The sequence below is a fragment of the Taeniopygia guttata genome, chromosome 30, assembly GCF_048771995.1.
Source record: "Taeniopygia guttata chromosome 30, bTaeGut7.mat, whole genome shotgun sequence".
In the NCBI taxonomy this organism is placed as follows: domain Eukaryota; kingdom Metazoa; phylum Chordata; class Aves; order Passeriformes; family Estrildidae; genus Taeniopygia; species Taeniopygia guttata.
The window spans coordinates 758297-777087 of record NC_133055.1 but is presented as its reverse complement, the minus strand read 5'-3'; the positions used below and the strand labels follow the sequence as shown (position 1 = coordinate 777087).

Sequence of the window (18791 nt, the reverse complement as noted above, 5' to 3'; positions counted from 1 at the left end):
CCAATGTCCCCAATGTCCCCAATGTCCCCCCAATGTCCCAAATGTCCCCAATGTCCCCAGTGTCCCCAATCCCCCCAATGTCCCCCCAATGTCCCCAATGTCCCCAATGTCCCCAATGTCCCCAATGTCCCCCCAATGTCCCCCCAATGTCCCCAATGTCCCCCCAATGTCCCCAATGTCCCCCCAATGTCCCCCCAATGTCCCCAATGTCCCCAATGTCCCCAATGTCCCCCCAATGTCCCCATTGCCCCCAATGTCCCCAATGTCCCCAATGTCCCCAATGTCCCCCCAATCCCCCCAATGTCCCCAATGTCCCCAATGTCCCCAATGTCCCCAATGTCCCCAATGTCCCCATTGTCCCCAATGTCCCCAATGTCCCCCCAATGTCCCCCCAATGTCCCCATTAATGTCCCCGATGTCCCCAAGGCCAACGCCGCCATTCTCGTTGTCACCGTGTGGAAGTTGGTGCAGAAATTTCAGGAGATCAACGCGGACATGGGACACCTGCGACGGATCCGGTGGGGACATTGGGGACATTGGGGACATTAATGGGGACACGGGGACATCGGGGACATTGGGGACATTGGGGGGACATTGGGGACATTGGGGACATTGGGGGGACAATGGGGGACATTGGGGACATTGGGGGGATATTGGGGACATTGGGGGGACATTGGGGACATTGGGGACATTGGGGACATTGGGGGGAAATTGGGGGCATTGGGGGGACATTGGGGGGACATTGGGGGGACATTGGGGGGATTGGGGACACTGAGGGGACATTGGGGACATTGGGGACATTGGGGACATTGGGGACATTGGGGACATTGGGGACATTGGGGACATTGGGGGGATTGGGGACATTGGGGACATTGGGGGGACATTGGGGGGACATTGGGGACATTGGGGACATTGGGGGGACATTGGGGACATTGGGGACATTGGGGGACACTGGGGACACTGGGGACATTGGGGACATTGGGGGGACATTGGGGACATTGGGGGGACATTGGGGGGACATTGGGGACATTGGGGGGACATTGGGGACATTGGGGACATTGGGGACACTGGGGACATTGGGGACACTGGGGACATTGGGGGGATTGGGGGGATTGGGGACATTGGGGGGACATTGGGGACATTGGGGACATTGGGGACATTGGGGACACTGGGGACATTGGGGGGACATTGGGGACATTGGGGACATTGGGGACATTGGGGACATTGGGGACATTGGGGGGATTGGGGGGATTGGGGACATTGGGGGGACATTGGGGACATTGGGGACATTGGGGACATTGGGGACACTGGGGACATTAATGGGGACATTGGGGACATTGGGGACATTGGGGACATTGGGGGACATTGGGGACATTGGGGGGACATTGGGGACATTGGGGACATTGGGGGGACATTGGGGGGACATTGGGGACATTGGGGACATTGGGGGGACATTGGGGACATTGGGGACATTGGGGGACATTGGGGACATTGGGGACATTGGGGGGACATTGGGGACATTGGGGACATTGGGGGGACATTGGGGGGACATTGGGGACATTGGGGACATTGGGGGGACATTGGGGACATTGGGGACATTGGGGACATTGGGGACATTGGGGACATTGGGGGGACATTGGGGACATTGGGGACATTAATGGGGACATTGGGGACATTGGGGACATTGGGGGGACATTGGGGGGATTGGGGACATTGGGGGGACATTGGGGACATTGGGGACATTAATGGGGACATTGGGGACATCGGGGACATTGGGGACACTGGGGACACTGGGGATGTTGGGGACACCTGGGGACATTGGGGACATTGGGGACATTAATGGGGACATTGGGGACATTGGGGACATTGGGGGATTGGGGACATTGGGGACACTGAGGGGACATTGGGGGGACATTGGGGACATTGGGGGGACATTGGGGACATTGGGGACATTGGGGACATTGGGGACATTGGGGGGACATTGGGGGGACATTGGGGGGACATTGGGGACATTGGGGACATTGGGGGGACATTGGGGACATTGGGGGGACATTGGGGACATTGGGGACATTGGGGACATTGGGGGGACATTGGGGGTGACACTCAGGTGACACTTTGGTGACACTCAGGTGACACAGGTGTGACACAGGTGACACAGGTGACACTCAGGTGACACTCAGGTGACACTTTGGTGTCCCCAGGGTGCTGCTGATGACGTCACTGGGCCAGCTGGCCCTGCTGGGCTCTGGTTGGTCCATCGGGTTGGGGGCGGGGCTTGGCTGGGCCGGGGGGGCGGGGCCGCCCCTCCCCCCGGGCTCCGCCCCCCCGCCCCTCCCCCTCCTCTTCTGCATCGTCAACGCCGCTCAGGGGCTGCTGATCTTCCTGTGCCACTGCCTGGGACACCCCAAGGTACCCAAAATACCCGAAATTCACCCCAAAAAATGGAATCAGCACCATAAAAAACCCCAAAATCACAAAAATCCCCACAAAAATCCCCAAAATCCCCACAAAAATACCCAAAATCCCCACAAAAATACCCAAAATGGGACCCCAAATCCCCCCCAGCGCTGCTGATCTTCCTGTGCCACTGCCTGGGACACCCCAAGGTACCCAAAATACCCGAAATTCACCCCAAAAAATGGAATTGTCACCCCAAAAAAACCCAAAATCACAAAAATCCCCACAAAAATACCCAAAATCCCCACAAAAATCCCCAAAATGGGACCCCAAATCCCCCCCAGTGCTGCTGATCTTCCTGTGCCACTGCCTGGGACACCCCAAGGTACCCAAAATACCCGAAATTCACCCCAAAAAATGGATAGAGCATCATAAAAACCCCAAAATCACAAAAATCCCCACAAAAATACCCAAAATCCCCACAAAAATACCCAAAATGGGACCCCAAATCCCCCCCAGCGCTGCTGATCTTCCTGTGCCACTGCCTGGGGCACCCCAAGGTACCCAAAATACCCGAAATTCACCCCAAAAAATGGAATTGTCACCCTAAAAAACCCCAAAATCACAAAAATCCCCACAAAAATACCCAAAATCCCCACAAAAATACCCAAAATGGGACCCCAAATCCCCCCCAGCGCTGCTGATCTTCCTGTGCCACTGCCTGGGACACCCCAAGGTACCCAAAATACCCGAAATTCACCCCAAAAAATGGAATTGTCACCCCAAAAAACCCCAAAATCCAAAAAATCCCCACAAAAATACCCAAAATCCCAAAAAAACCCCACCCCAAAAACCTCCCCGGGACCCCCAAATCCCCCCCAGGGCTGCTGATCTTCCTGTGCCACTGCCTGGGACACCCCAAGGTACCCAAAATACCCGAAATTCACCCCAAAAAATGGATACAACACCCTAAAAAAACCCAAAATCACAAAAATCCCCACAAAAATACCCAAAATCCCCACAAAAATACCCAAAATCCCCACAAAAATACCCAAAATCCCCACAAAAATCACCAAAATGGGACCCAAAATCCGCCCCAAAATCCTCCTCGGGACCCCCCAAATCCCGGGGACACCCCAAGGTACCCAAAAACCCCGAAATTTACCCCAAAAACCCAAAAATTCACCCCAAAAACCCCAAAATTCACCCCAAAAATGGAACTGTCGTCTTAAAAAACCCCAAAATCACAAAAATTCACCCCAAAAAACCCCAAAATATCCAAAATTCAAAAAACGCCAAAAAAAGGGACCCAAAATACACCAAAACCACCCAAAAAACCCCCAAAATCTCCCCCAAAAAATCCCAAATCCCAAAAAATTCCAAAATTGGGACCCAAAACCCCCAAAATTCCCCCGAAAAAATCCCAAATCCCAAAAAACTCCAAAATTTGGACCCAAAACCCCCAAAATTCCCCCCAAAAAAATCCCAAATCCCAAAAAACTCCAAAATTGGGACCCAAAACTCCCAAAATTCCCCCCAAAAAATCCCAAATCCAAAAAATTCCAAAATTGGGACCCAAAATCCCAAAATTCCCCCCAAAAAATCCCAAATTCCCCCAAAAAATTCCAAAATTGGGACCCAAAATCCCCAAAATTCCCCCCAAAAAATCCCAAAAAACTCCAAAATTGGGACCCAAAACCCCCAAAATTCCCCCCAAAAAATCCCAAATCCCAAAAAATTCCAAAATTGGGACCCAAAATCCCAAAATTCCCCCCAAAAAATCCCAAATGCCAAAAAATTCCAAAATTGGGACCCAAAATCCCCAAAATTCCCCCCAAAAAATCCCAAATTCCCCCAAAAATCCACCCGGGACGTCAAAAACCCCAAAATTGACCCAAAAATTCCCCCAAAACTGGAACTGGGCCAAACTGGGAGAGTCCCAGTTCAAACTGGGCCGTTCCCAGTTCAAACTGGGCCATTCCCAGTTCAAACTGGGCCATTCCCAGTTCAAACTGGGCCATTCCCAGTTCAAACTGGGCCATTCCCAGTTCAAACTGGGCCGTTCCCAGTTCAAACTGGGCCATTCCCAGTTCAAACTGGGCCGTTCCCAGTTCAAACTGGGCCGTTCCCAGTTCAAACTGGGCCGTTCCCAGTTCAAACTGGGCCATTCCCAGTTCAAACTGGGAGGGTTCTGTTCCAAACTGGGCCGTTCCCAGTTCAAACTGGGCCATTCCCAGTTCAAACTGGGCCGTTCCCAGTTCAAACTGGGCCGTTCCCAGTTCAAACTGGGCCATTCCCAGTTCATACTGGGCCGTTCCCAGTTCATACTGGGCCAATCCCAGTTCAAACTGGGCCATTCCCAGTTCAAACTGGGCCATTCCCAGTTCATACTGGGCCGTTCCCAGTTCAAACTGGGCCGTTCCCAGTTCAAACTGGGCCAATCCCAGTTCAAACTGGGCCAATCCCAGTTCAAACTGGGCCATTCCCAGTTCGTACTGGGCCATTCCCAGTTCATACTGGGCCATTCCCAGTTCCAAACTGGGCCAATCCCAGTTCAAACTGGGCCATTCCCAGTTCAAACTGGGCCATTCCCAGTTCAAATTGGGCCATTCCCATTTCAAACTGGGCCATTCCCAGTTCAAACTGGGCCATTCCCAGTTCCAAACTGGGCCAATCCCAGTTCAAACTGGGCCATTCCCAGTTCAAACTGGGCCATTCCCAGTTCAAATTGGGCCATTCCCATTTCAAACTGGGCCATTCCCAGTTCAAACTGGGCCATTCCCAGTTCAAACTGGGCCATTCCCAGTTCAAATTGGGCCATTCCCATTTCAAACTGGGCCATTCCCAGTTCAAACTGGGCCAATCCCAGTTCAAACTGGGCCATTCCCAGTTCAAACTGGGCCATTCCCAGTTCAAACTGGGCCATTCCCAGTTCAAACTGGGAGGTTCCCAGTTCAAACTGGGCCAATCCCAGTTCAAACTGGGCCGTTCCCAGTTCAAACTGGGCCATTCCCAGTTCAAACTGGGCCATTCCCAGTTCAAACTGGGCCATTCCCAGTTCATACTGGGCCAATCCCAGTTCAAACTGGGCCAATCCCAGTTCATACTGGGCCATTCCCAATTCAAACTGGGCCATTCCCAGTTCAAACTGGGAGGGTTCTGTTCCAAACTGGGCCGTTCCCAGTTCAAACTGGGCCATTCCCAGTTCAAACTGGGCCATTCCCAGTTCAAACTGGGCAATTCCCAGTTGCTCCCAGTTGCTCCCAGTTGCTCCCAGTCGCTCCCAGTTCATCCCAGTTGCTCCCAGTTGCTCCCAGTTGCTCCCAGTTCATCCCAGTTCATCCCAGTTGCTCCCAGTTGCTCCCAGTTGCTCCCAGTTCATCCCAGTTCATCCCAGTTGCTCCCAGTTGCTCCCAGTTCATCCCAGTTGCTCCCAGTTGCTCCCAGTTGCTCCCAGTCGCTCCCAGTCGCTCCCAGTCGCTCCCAGTTCATCCCAGTTCATCCCAGTTCATCCCAGTTTGTTGCAGGTGCGGAACTGGTACCGGTCTCTGCTCTGCCCCCGACCCTACGCGGAGTTCACCAGTAACACCAGTAACACCAGTAACCAAACCAGTAACACCAGTACGGCCCGCGGGAGGGGCTCCCAGTTACACCAGTAACACCAGTAAGGGCAGGTGAGCGATCCCAGTAACACCAGTAACACCAGTAACCAAACCAGTAACACCAGTACGGCCCGCGGGAGGGGCTCCCAGTTACACCAGTAACACCAGTAAGGGCAGGTGAGCAATCCCAGTAACACCAGTAACACCAGTAACACCAGTAACACCAGTAACCAAACCAGTAACACCAGTACGGCCCGCGGGAGGGGCTCCCAGTTACACCAGTAACACCAGTAAGGGCAGGTGAGCGATCCCAGTAACACCAGTAACCACACCAGTAACACCAGTAACCAAACCATTAACACCAGTAATCAAACCAGTAACACCAGTAACCACACCAGTAACACCAGTACGGCCCGCGGGAGGGGCTCCCAGTTACACCAGTAACACCAGTAACACCAGTAACACCAGTAACCAAACCAGTAACACCAGTAACCACACCAGTAACACCAGTAACCACACCAGTAACACCAGTAACACCAGTAACCAAACCAGTAACACCAGTACGGCCCGCGGGAGGGGCTCCCAGTTACACCAGTAACACCAGTAAGGGCAGGTGAGCGATCCCAGTAACACCAGTAACACCAGTAACCAAACCAGTAACCAAACCAGTAACACCAGTACGGCCCGCGGGAGGGGCTCCCAGTTACACCAGTAACACCAGTAAGGGCAGGTGAGCGATCCCAGTAACACCAGTAACACCAGTAACCAAACCAGTAACCAAACCAGTAACACCAGTACGGCCCGCGGGAGGGGCTCCCAGTTACACCAGTAACACCAGTAAGGGCAGGTGAGCGATCCCAGTAACACCAGTAACACCAGTAACCAAACCAGTAACACCAGTACGGCCCGCGGGAGGGGCTCCCAGTTACACCAGTAACACCAGTAAGGGCAGGTGAGCGATCCCAGTAACACCAGTAACACCAGTAACCACACCAGTAACACCAGTAACACCAGTAACCAAACCAGTAACACCAGTAACACCAGTACGGCCCGCGGGAGGGGCTCCCAGTAACACCAGTAACACCAGTAACACCAGTAAGGGCAGGTGAGCGATCCCAGTAACACCAGTAACCACACCAGTAACACCAGTAACACCAGTAACACCAGTAACACCAGTAACACCAGTAACACCAGTAACCAAACCAGTAACACCAGTACGGCCCGCGGGAGGGGCTCCCAGTAACACCAGTAACACCAGTAAGGGCAGGTGAGCGATCCCAGTAACACCAGTAACACCAGTAACACCAGTAACCAAACCAGTAACACCAGTAACCAAACCAGTAACACCAGTACAGCCCGCGGGAGGGGCTCCCAGTTACACCAGTAACACCAGTAACACCAGTAAGGGCAGGTGAGCAATCCCAGTAACACCAGTAACCAAACCAGTAACACCAGTAACCAAACCAGTAACACCAGTAACCAAACCAGTAACACCAGTAACCAAACCAGTAACACCAGTAACCACACCAGTAACACCAGTAACCCCTCCCAGTATAACCAGTAACCCCTCCCAGTTATCCCAGTAACCCCTCCCAGTATCCCCAGTAACCCCTCCCAGTATAACCAGTAACCCCTCCCAGTATCCCCAGTAACCCCTCCCAGTATAACCAGTAACCCCTCCCAGTATAACCAGTAACCCCTCCCAGTATAACCAGTAACCCCTCCCAGTATAACCAGTAACCCCTCCCAGTATCCCCAGTAACCCCTCCCAGTATAACCAGTAACCCCTCCCAGTATAACCAGTAACCCCTCCCAGTATAACCAGTAACCCCTCCCAGTATCCCCAGTAACCCCTCCCAGTATAACCAGTAACCCCTCCCAGTTATCCCAGTAACCCCTCCCAGTATAACCAGTAACCCCTCCCAGTTATCCCAGTAACCCCTCCCAGTATAACCAGTAACCCCTCCCAGTATCCCCAGTAACCCCTCCCAGTTATCCCAGTAACCCCTCCCAGTTATCCCAGTAACCCCTCCCAGTATAACCAGTAACCCCTCCCAGTATAACCAGTAACCCCTCCCAGTATAACCAGTAACCCCTCCCAGTATCCCCAGTAACCCCTCCCAGTATAACCAGTAACCCCTCCCAGTTATCCCAGTAACCCCTCCCAGTTATCCCAGTAACCCCTCCCAGTATAACCAGTAACCCCTCCCAGTATAACCAGTAACCCCTCCCAGTTATCCCAGTAACCCCTCCCAGTATCCCCAGTAACCCCTCCCAGTATAACCAGTAACCCCTCCCAGTATAACCAGTGACCCCTCCCAGTATAACCAGTAACCCCTCCCAGTTATCCCAGTAACCCCTCCCAGTATCCCCAGTAACCCCTCCCAGTATAACCAGTGACCCCTCCCAGTATAACCAGTAACCCCTCCCAGTATAACCAGTAACCCCTCCCAGTATAACCAGTAACCCCTCCCAGTATAACCAGTAACCCCTCCCAGTATAACCAGTAACCCCTCCCAGTATAACCAGTAACCCCCCCAGTATAACCAGTAACCCCTCCCAGTATAACCAGTAACCCCTCCCAGTATCCCCAGTAACCCCTCCCAGTATAACCAGTAACCCCTCCCAGTTATCCCAGTAACCCCTCCCAGTATAACCAGTAACCCCTCCCAGTTATCCCAGTAACCCTTCCCAGTATAACCAGTGACCCCTCCCAGTATAACCAGTAACCCCTCCCAGTTATCCCAGTAACCCCTCCCAGTTATCCCAGTAACCCCTCCCAGTTATCCCAGTAACCCCTCCCAGTATAACCAGTAACCCCTCCCAGTATAACCAGTAACCCCTCCCAGTATAACCAGTAACCCCCCCAGTATAACCAGTAACCCCTCCCAGTATAACCAGTAACCCCTCCCAGTATAACCAGTAACCCCTCCCAGTATAACCAGTAACCCCTCCCAGTTATCCCAGTAACCCCTCCCAGTATAACCAGTAACCCCTCCCAGTATCCCCAGTAACCCCTCCCAGTATAACCAGTAACCCCTCCCAGTATAACCAGTAACCCCTCCCAGTTATCCCAGTAACCCCTCCCAGTATCCCCAGTAACCGCTCCCAGTATCCCCAGTAACCCCTCCCAGTATAACCAGTAACCCCTCCCAGTTATCCCAGTAACCCCTCCCAGTATCCCCAGTAACCCCTCCCAGTTATCCCAGTAACCCCTCCCAGTATAACCAGTAACCCCTCCCAGTTATCCCAGTAACCCCTCCCAGTATAACCAGTAACCCCTCCCAGTATAACCAGTAACCCCTCCCAGTATCCCCAGTAACTCTTCCCCTCCCCCACAGGTGCCGAAAATTCCGGGAAAATCGAAAATTCCGGGAAAAGCGACGGAATTTGGGGAAAATCGTCAGAATTTTGGGCAAATATTTGGAATTTTGGGGGAAATCTTTGGAATTTTGGGGCAAATCTTTGGAATTTTTGGAAATCTTTGGAATTTTGGGAAATCTTTGGAATTTTGGGGCAAATATTTGGAATTTTGGGGCAATTCTTCAATATTTTGGGAAAACCGATGGAATTTTGGGAAAATATATGGAATTTTTGGGCAAATATTTGGAATTTTTGGAAATCTTTGGAATTTCGGGGCAAATATTTGAAATTTTGGGGAAATTATTTGGAATTTTGGGGGAAATCTTCAGAATTTTGGGAAAATCAATGGAATATTGGGGAAATCTTCAGAATTTTGGGGGAAATCTTTGCAATTTTGGGGAAAATCTTTGGAATTTTGGGAAAAACAATGGAATTTTGCAGGAAATCTTTGGAATTTTTTGGCAATTCTTCAGAATTTTGGGAAAACTGATGGAATTTCAGGGAAATCTTCAGAATTTTGGGCAAATATTTGGAATTTTTGGGCAATTCTTTGGAATTTTGGGGGAATCTTTGGAATTTTGGGATTTTTGCTGCCCTCCCCCACCCCAGGGAGATCAATAAAGGAAAGCGAGATCGGGTTTGGGGCGAATTCCCGGATTTTGGGGAAAATTCCCGAATTTTTGGGTGAATTCCCGGATTATGGGGAAAATTCTGGAATTTTGGGGTGAATTCCCGGATTTTGGGGAAAATTCTGGAATTTTGGGGTGAATTCCTTGGATTTTGGGGTGAATTCGGGGATTTTTGAGGTGAATTCCTGCGATTTTGGGGCAAATTCCCAAATTTTGGGGCAAATAAATCCCGAATTTTGAGGTTGAATTCCGGCAATTTCGGGGATTTTTTTTTTTTTCTGATTTTTAACATTTTTATTTCCAAAAATAAACTTTGAGCCGCGCCCCTCCCCCACCCCTCAGGGGGGACCACCCCCCAAAAAAACCTCCCGGGACCCCCAAAATCCCCCCAAAAAAACCTCCCGGGACCCCCAAAATCCCCCCAAAACCCCCCCAGGGACCCCCAAAATCCCCCCAAAATGACTCCAAATGGTCCCAATGAGCCCCAAATTTTGAGGAGGGGTCCCCAAATTTTGGGGAGGGGGGGGCCACAGCCACTCCAAATTTGGGGAGGGGTCTCAGGTCAATCTTTTCTCAAGGGGGGGTCACAGAGGGGGGGTCTCAGCCCATCTGGACCCCCCAAAAACCCCCCCAAAAACCCTCCCAAAAATGACTCAAATAGTCCCAATGGGCCCCAAATTTTGAGGAGGGGTCCCCAAATTTTGGGAGGGGGGGGTCACAGCCACTCCAAATTTGGGGAGGGGTCTCAGGTGAGTCTTTTCTTGAGGGGGGGTCACAGAGGGGGGGTCTCAGCCCTTCTGGACCCCCCAAAACCCCCCCAAAACCCTCCCAAAAATGACTCAAATAGTCCCAATGGGCCCCAAATTTTGAGGAGGGGTCCCCAAATTTTGGGGAGGGGGGGTCGCAGCCACTCCAAATTTGGGGAGGGGTCTCAGGTGAGTCTTTTCTCGAGGGGGGGTCACAGAGGGGGGGTCTCAGCCCTTCTGGACCCCCCAAAAATGACTCAAAATGGTCCCAATGAGCCCCAAATTTTGGGGAGGGGGCCGCAAATGAACCCCAAATTTTGGGGAGGGGGGGTCTCAGCCACTCCAAATTTGGGGAGGGGTCTCAGGTGAGTCTTTTCTCGAGGGGGGGTCACAGAGGGGGGGTCTCAACCCATCTGGACCCCCCAAAAACCCCCCAAAACCCTCCCAAAAATGACTCAAATAGTCCCAATGGGCCCCAAATTTTGAGGAGGGGTCCCCAAATTTTGGGGTGGGGGGGGTCGCAGCCACTCCAAATTTGGGGAGGGGTCTCAGGTGAGTCTTTTCTTGAGGGGGGGTCACAGAGGGGGGTCTCAGCCCATCTGGACCCCCCCAAAAATGACTCCCATGATCCCATTGAGCCCCAAATTTTTGGGGAGGGGGCCGTAAATGAACCCCAAATTTTGGGGAGGGGGAGTCACAGTCACTCCAAATTTGGGGAGGGGTCTCAGGTGAGTCTTTCCTCGAGGGGGGGTCACAGAGGGGGGGTCTCAGCCCATCTGGACCCCCCCAAAAACGACTCCCACGACGTCTCCGGCGCCGCCGCCGAGCCCCAAATTGGGGCTGGGGGTTTCGGTTTTGGGGGTGCGGAATTTGGGGAGGGGGCTCAGATCAGCCGCTCCTCGGGGGGCAGCCGCAGGGGGGGGGGTCCCGGGGGGGCTCCCCGAGCGCCCCCCCCCAGCTCCTCGCGGCTGGGCCGGTAGGAACCTTCGGTGCGGCGCTTCTCCCGCAGCCGCAGCGCCGCCAGGAGCAGCAGAGCCCCCAGACCCAAAGCCCCCAGACCCCCCAAAACCAGAGACAGAGCCAGGACCCCCTGAGCCTAAGGGAGGAGGGAACGTTTAGAGTGCCAAATCCAAGGAAAAATTCCAAAATCCCCATAAAAATCCCATAAAACCCAAAAAAATCCCATTAAAAATACCAATATCCCCATAAAAATCCCATAAAACCCAAAAAAATCCCATAAAACCCAAAAAAATCCCATTAAAAACCCCCAAATCCCCATTAAAATAATGGAAAAACTAAAAAAGATCCCATAAAAACAAAAAAAATCCCATTAAAAACCCCAAAAACCCCATAAAAACCCAAAATCCCAGTAAAAAACCCAAAATCCCCATAAAAACCCCAAAATCCCCATTAAAACCCCAAAAATCCTGGTAGAATCCCAAAATCCTTGTAAAACCCCCAAAAATCCCCATAAAAACCCAAAATCCCCATAAAACCCCAAAATTCCCATTAAAAACCCCAAATCCCCATAAAAACCCGTAAAAAACCCAAATCCCCATTAAAAACCCATAAAAACCACAAAAATCCCATTAAAAACCCCAAAATCCCCATAAAAACCCCCCAAATCCCCATAAAAACCCCAAAATCCCCATTAAAACCCCCCAAATCCCCGAGGACCCCCCAACAGCAGCAAAGCCCCCAGACCCAAAGCCCCCAGACCCCCCAAAACCAGAGACAGAGCCAGGACCCCCTGAGCCTAAGGGAGGAGGGAGAGAAATCAAAGGGAAAAACAAAAATTTCCGTAAAAATCCCATTAAAAAACCCAAAATCCCCATAAAAATCCCATAAAATCCCAAAAAATCCCATTAAAAACATGTAAAAACAAAAAAAATCCCATTAAAAACCCATAAAAAGCAAATAAATCCCATTAAAAACCCATAAAAACAAAAAAAATCCCATTAAAAACTCCAAAATCCCCATAAAAACTTCAAATCCCTGTAAAATACTCAAAATCCCAATAAAAATCCCATAAAAACAAAAAAAATCCCATTAAAAAACACAAAATCCCCATAAAAACCCAAAATCCCTGTAAAAAACCAAAAATCCCCATTAAAAAAATCCATAAAATCCCCATAAAACCCCAAAATCCCCATTAAAAACCCCCAGATCCCCATAAAACCCCAAAATCCCCATTAGAAACCCCAAAATCCCAATTAAAAAACCCAAAATCCTCATTAAAATCCTGTAAAAAAACCAAAATCCCCATAAAAAACCCCAAAATCCCCATAAACCCCAAAATTCCCATAGAACCCCAAAATCATTAAAACCCCCCCCAGGACCCCCAAAATCTCCCCAAATCCCCCCCAAACCTCCCCAGGATCCCCCAAACCCCCCTGGGACCCCCCAAATCCCCCCAAAATCCCCTCAGGACCCCCCAAAATCCCCTCAAATCCCCCCCCAAACCCCCCCAAATCCCCCCAAAATCCCCCCCCAGGCCCCCCCAAATCCCCCCAGGACCCCCCAAAATCGCCCAAATCCCCCCACCCCCCCCACTGACCGAGAGCCCCCCCCCGGGCTGGGGGGCGGTGCCGTTCCCGGGGCCGTTACTGGTCAGACTGGGAGAGGCTGGGGGGGGGCGGGGGGGTCAGGGGGGGTCCTGGACCCCCCAAAATCCCCCCAAAATACAACCGGGACCCCCAAATCCCCCCCAAATCACCCAGGACCCCCCAAAATCCCCCCAGGACCCCCCAAATCCCCCCAAAATCCCCCCAAATCCCCCCAAAATCCCCCCAGGACCCCCCAAATCCCCCCAAAATCCCCCCCAGAACCCCCAAAATCCCCCCAAAATCCAACCCAGGATGCCGAAAATGTCCCCAAAATCCCCCCCAGGACCCCCAAAATGCCCTCCAACCCCCCAAAATCCCCCCAAAATTCAACCGGGACCCCCCAAATCCCCCCAAATCCCCTCCAGGACCCCCCAAGATCCCACAAAATCCCCCCAGGACCCCCCCAGGACTCCCCAAAATCCCTCCAAAATCCAACCCAGACCCCCCCAAATCCCCCAAAAATCCCCCCCAGGACCCCCCAATTATCCCCCGGACCCCCAAAATCCCCCCAAATCCCAACCCAGACCCCCCAAATCCCCCCAAAATACCCCCCCGGACCCCCCAAAAATCCCCCCAAAATACCCCCCCGGACCCCACAAAATCCCCCCAAAATCTAACCGGGACCCCCAAAATCCCCCCAAAATCCCCCCAAATCCCCTCCAGGGCCCCCCAAAATCCCCCCAGGACCCCCAAAATCCTCCCCAAATCCCCCCAGGTTCCCCCCAAATCCCGTCCAGGCCCCCCCAGACCCCCCCAGCCCCCCAAAATCCCCCCCAGAGCCTCCAAATCCCCCCCAGACCCCCCAAAATCCCCCCCAGAGCCTCCAAAATCCCCCCAACCCCTCCCAGGACCCCCTAAAATCCCCCCAAAATCCCCTCCAGACCCCCCAAAATCCCCTCCAGGACCCCCAAACCCCCCCAGGACCCCCCAAATCCCCCCCAGGACCCCCCAAAATCCCCCCCAAATCCCCCCAGGCCCCTTCAAACCCCCCCCAGACCCCCCAAAATCCCCTCCAGACCCACCCAAATCTCCCCCAGGACCCCCCAAACCCCCCCAGGACCCCCCAAATCCCCTCCAGCACCCCCAAAATCCCCTTCAGGCCCCCCCAGATCCCCCCCAAACCCCCCCAGGACCCCCCAAATCCCCCCCAGACCCCCCAAAATCCCCTCCAGACCCCCCCACGACCCCCCAAAATCCCCCCAGACTCCCCCAGGACCCCCCAAAATGCCCCCAGACCCCCCAAAATCCTCCCCAAATCCCCCCAGGACCCCCCAAAATCCCCCCAAATTCCCCCCGGACCCCACAAAATCCCCCCAAAATCCAACCCAGGACCCCCCAAAATCCCCCAGGACCCCCCAAACCCCCCCAGACCCCCCAAACCCCCCGACTCACTCTGGGCCAGGGCGAGGCAGGGCAGGGCCAGGGCCAGGCCCAGGGGGGGGGCGGCCATGGGGGGACCCCAAACCTGAAATGGGACCCCAAAAATGAAACTGAGACCCCGAACCTGCGGGGGGACCCCAAAACTGAAATGGGACCCCAAAAATGAAATGGGACCCCCAAAACTGAAACTGGGACCCCCAAAACCTGCGGGGGGACCCCAAAAGTGAAACTGGGACCCCAAAAATGAAACTGGGACCCCCAAATCCACTTGGGACCCCCCAGAACTCACCTGGGACCCCCCAGAACTCACCTGGGACCCCCCAAAACTCACCTGGGCCCCCCCAAAACTGACCTGGGGCCCCCCAGAACTCACCTGGGCCCCCCAAAACTCACCTGGACCCCCCAGAACTCACCTGGGACCCCCCAAATTTCACCTGGGACCCCCCAAATTCACTCGGGACCCCTCAAAACTCACCTGGGACCCCCCAGAACTCACCTGGGACCCCCCAAAACTCACCTGGGGCCCCCCAGAACTCACCTGGGGCCCCCCAGAACTCACCTGGGGGACCCAAAACTCACCTGGGACCCCCCAAAACTCACCTGGGACCCCCCAAATTCACTCGGGACCCCCCAAACCTCACCTGGGCCCCCCAAAACTCACCTGGGACCCCCCAAAACTGACCTGGGACCCCCCAAAACTCACCTGGGACCCCCCAGAACTCACCTGGGACCCCCCAAACCTCACCTGGGACCCCCCAAACCTCACCTGGGACCCCCAAAACTCACCTGGGACCCCCCAAAACTCACCTGGGACCCCCCAGAACTCACCTGGGACCCCCCAAATCTCACCTGGGACCCCCCAAAACTGACCTGGGACCCCCCAAAACTCACCTGGGACCCCCCAGAACTCACCTGGGACCCCCCAAACCTCACCTGGGACCCCCCAAACCTCACCTGGGACCCCCAAAACTCACCTGGGACCCCCCAAAACTCACCTGGGACCCCCCAGAACTCACCTGGGACCCCCCAAATCTCACCTGGGACACCCCAAAACTCACCTGGGAACCCCCAAATTCACTCGGGACCCCCCAAACTCACCTGGGACCCCCCAAATTCACTCGGGATACCCCAAATTCACTCGGGACCCCCCAAACCTCACCTGGGACACCCCAAAACTCACCTGGGACCCCCCAGACCTCACCTGAGACCCCCCAAAACTCACCTGGGCCCCCCCAAATCCACTCGGGACCCCCCAAATCTCACCTGGGACCCCCCAGAACTCACCTGGGCCCCCCCAAATTCACTCGGGACCCCCCAGAACTCACCTGGGACCCCCCAAATTCACTCGGGAGTGCCCCAAACTCACCTGGGGCCCCCCAAAACTCACCTGGGGGACCCCAGAACTGACCTGGGACACCCCAAAACTCACCTGGGACCCCCCAGAACTCACCTGGGGCCCCCCAAATTCACTCGGGACCCCCCAAAACTCACCTGGGACCCCCCAAATTCACTCGGGACCCCCCAAAACTGACCCGGGACCCCCCAGAACTCACCTGGGACCCCCCAAATCTCACCTGGGACCCCCCGGCCGCAGCCGGGCCCCGCCCACCCCCCCCGCGAACCCCCAAACCCCCCCTGGCCCCGCCCCCCGACCCCTCCCCAGGACCCCCCGACCCCCCCAAACCCCCCCCGGGACCCCCAAAACCCCCCCCGGGCCCCTCCCCCACCCCCCCTCACCTGTCCCGCGCCCTTCGCCACTTCCGGGTCCTCCCGAGGCCCCGCCCCCGGCACGTGACGCGCCAGGGCCACGCCCACCGCACCTGAGCCAGGCCACGCCCACACCTGCGAGGAGCCACGCCCCTTTTTGATTAAACCACGCCCCTTTTCGCTCCGAGGCCACGCCCACGATGACGTTATGGGAATCGCGCGCTTCCGTGAATTGGGATGACGTCATTTTGAAGCCACGCCCCCTCTGTGAAATGGATTACGTCATTGTTTCGCTCCGCCCCGCGCATGCGCGCGGAGCCCAAAGCGGCTCCGACCCCCAAATTTGGGGAAACCACCCCAAAAATGACCCCAAAAATGACCCCAAAAATGACCCCGAAAATGGGAAATGTCAAAAATGGGAAATCCCAAAAATGGGGACCCCAAAAATGGGAAACCCCAAAAATGGGAAAACCTAAAAAATGGAGAACCCCAAAAATGGGAAATCCCAAAAAATGGAAATGCCAAAAATGGGAAATGCCAAAAATGGGAAATCCCAAAAATGACCCCAAAAATGACCCCAAAAATGACCCCAAAAATGACCCCAAAAATGGGAAATGCCAAAAATGGGAAATGCCAAAAATGGGAAATGCCAAAAATGGGAAAACCTAAAAAATGACCCCAAAAATGACCCCAAAAATGGGAAATGCCAAAAATTGGAAATGCCAAAAATGGGAAATCCCAAAAAATGGAGAACCCCAAAAATGGGAAATCCCAAAAATGGGAAATCCCAAAAAATTGAGAACCCCAAAATAGGGAAACCCCAAAAAATGGGAAATCCCAAAAAATGGAGAACCCCAAAAATGGGAAACCCCAAAATTGGGCCTCCAAAAATGGGAACCCCAAAAATGGGAAATCCCAAAAATGGGAGATCCCAAAAAATGGGAACCCCAGAAACGAGAAACCCCAAAAAAATGAACCCAAAGAATGAGAAATCCTAAAAGGAACCCCAAAAATGAGAAATGTTGGGGTCCCTTTTAGGATTTCCCATTTTTGGTTCATTTTTGGGGTTTCCCATTTTTTGGGTCCATTTTTGGGATTTCCCATTTTCGGGGTCCCTTTTTTGGTCCATTTTTGGGGTTTCCCGATATTTGGGTCCCATTTAGGATTTCTCATTTTTGGGGTCCCTTTTTTGGTTCATTTTTGGGGTTTCCCATTTTTAGGGTCCCTTTTTGGGATTTTCCCATTTTTGGGGTCCCTTTTTTTGTTCATTTTTGGGGTTTCCCGATTCCGGGGTCATTTTTTGGTCCATTTTTGGGGTTTCCCATTTTTGGGGTCCCTTTTTTGGTCCATTTTTGGGATTTCCCATTTTCGGGGTCCCTTTTTGGGTTCATTTTTGGGGTCCCTTTTTGGGTTAATTTTTGGGTTTTTCCCATTTTCGGGGTCCCTTTTTGGGATAATTTTTGGGGTTTTCCCGATTTTTGGGGTCCTTTTTGGGGTTTTCCCATTTTCGGTGTCCCATTTTTGGTCCCTTTTAGGATTTCCCATTTTCGGGGTCCCTTTTTGGGTTCATTTTTGGGATTTCCCATTTTTGGGGTCCCTTTTTAGATTAATTTTTGCGATTTCCCATTTTTGGTGTCCCTTTTTTTGTTCATTTTTGGGGTTTCCCATTTTTGAGGTCCCTTTTTGGGATAATTTTTGGGGTTTTCCCGATTTTTGGGTTAATTTTTGGGATTTTCCCATTTTCGGGGTCCCTTTTTTGGTTCATTTTTGGGTTTTTCCCATTTTTGGGGTCCCATTTTTGGGTCCCTTTTAGGATTTCCCATTTTCGGGGTCCCTTTTTTGGTTCATTTTTGGGATTTTCCCATTTTTGGGGTCCCATTTTTGGGGTTTCCCATTTTCGGGGTCCCTTTTTTGGTTCATTTTTGGGGTTTCGCGATTTTCGGGGTCATTTTTGGGCTCATTTTTGGGGTCCCATTTCGGGGTTTCCCGATTTTGGGGTCGCTTTTTTTGTCCATTTTTGGGTTTTTCCCATTTTTGGGGTCCCATTTTTGGGTCCCTTTTAGGATTTCTCATTTTCGGGGTCCCTTTTTTGGTTCATTTTGGGATTTCCCATTTTTGGGGTCATTTTTGGGGTCATTTTTGGGATTTTCCCATTTTCGGGGTCATTTTTGGGGTTTCCCATTTTTGGGTTTTTCCCATTTTTGGGTCCCTTTTAGGATTTCCCATTTTCGGTGTCCCTTTTTTGGTCCATTTTTGGGATTTTCCCATTTTCGGGGTCCCTTTTTGGGTTCATTTTTGGGGTTTCTCATTTTTGGGGTTTCCCATTTTTGGGGTTTCCCATTTTTGGGTCCCTTTTAGGAT

General features: G+C 52.9%; 2 protein-coding genes across 2 annotated transcripts in view; one reads left to right on the top strand and one right to left on the bottom strand.

The window, feature by feature from the left end:
• Positions 1–10000, top strand: part of LOC121468273 (uncharacterized) — a 37241-nt gene extending 27241 nt beyond the window's left edge. Inside the window, exons 15-18 of the mRNA XM_072919884.1 lie at positions 427–518; positions 2202–2409; positions 5925–6951; positions 9341–10000. Coding sequence (XP_072775985.1) covers positions 427–518; positions 2202–2409; positions 5925–6056 — 432 coding nt within the window. The 3' untranslated portion in view covers positions 6057–6951; positions 9341–10000. The remainder of the gene's footprint in view (positions 1–426; positions 519–2201; positions 2410–5924; positions 6952–9340) is intronic.
• A 1348-nt stretch (positions 10001–11348) lies between these two features.
• On the bottom strand, positions 11349–16738 carry CRB3 (crumbs cell polarity complex component 3). Its single transcript, XM_072919883.1, has 5 exons — positions 16712–16738; positions 16461–16565; positions 14736–14808; positions 13295–13362; positions 11349–11833 (listed from the first exon to the last, which is right to left on the bottom strand). The coding sequence occupies exons 1-5, from the start codon at positions 16736–16738 to the stop codon at positions 11621–11623; spliced, it is 486 nt and encodes a 161-aa protein (XP_072775984.1). The 3' UTR covers positions 11349–11620.
• Between the last annotated feature and the right edge of the window lie 2053 nt (positions 16739–18791).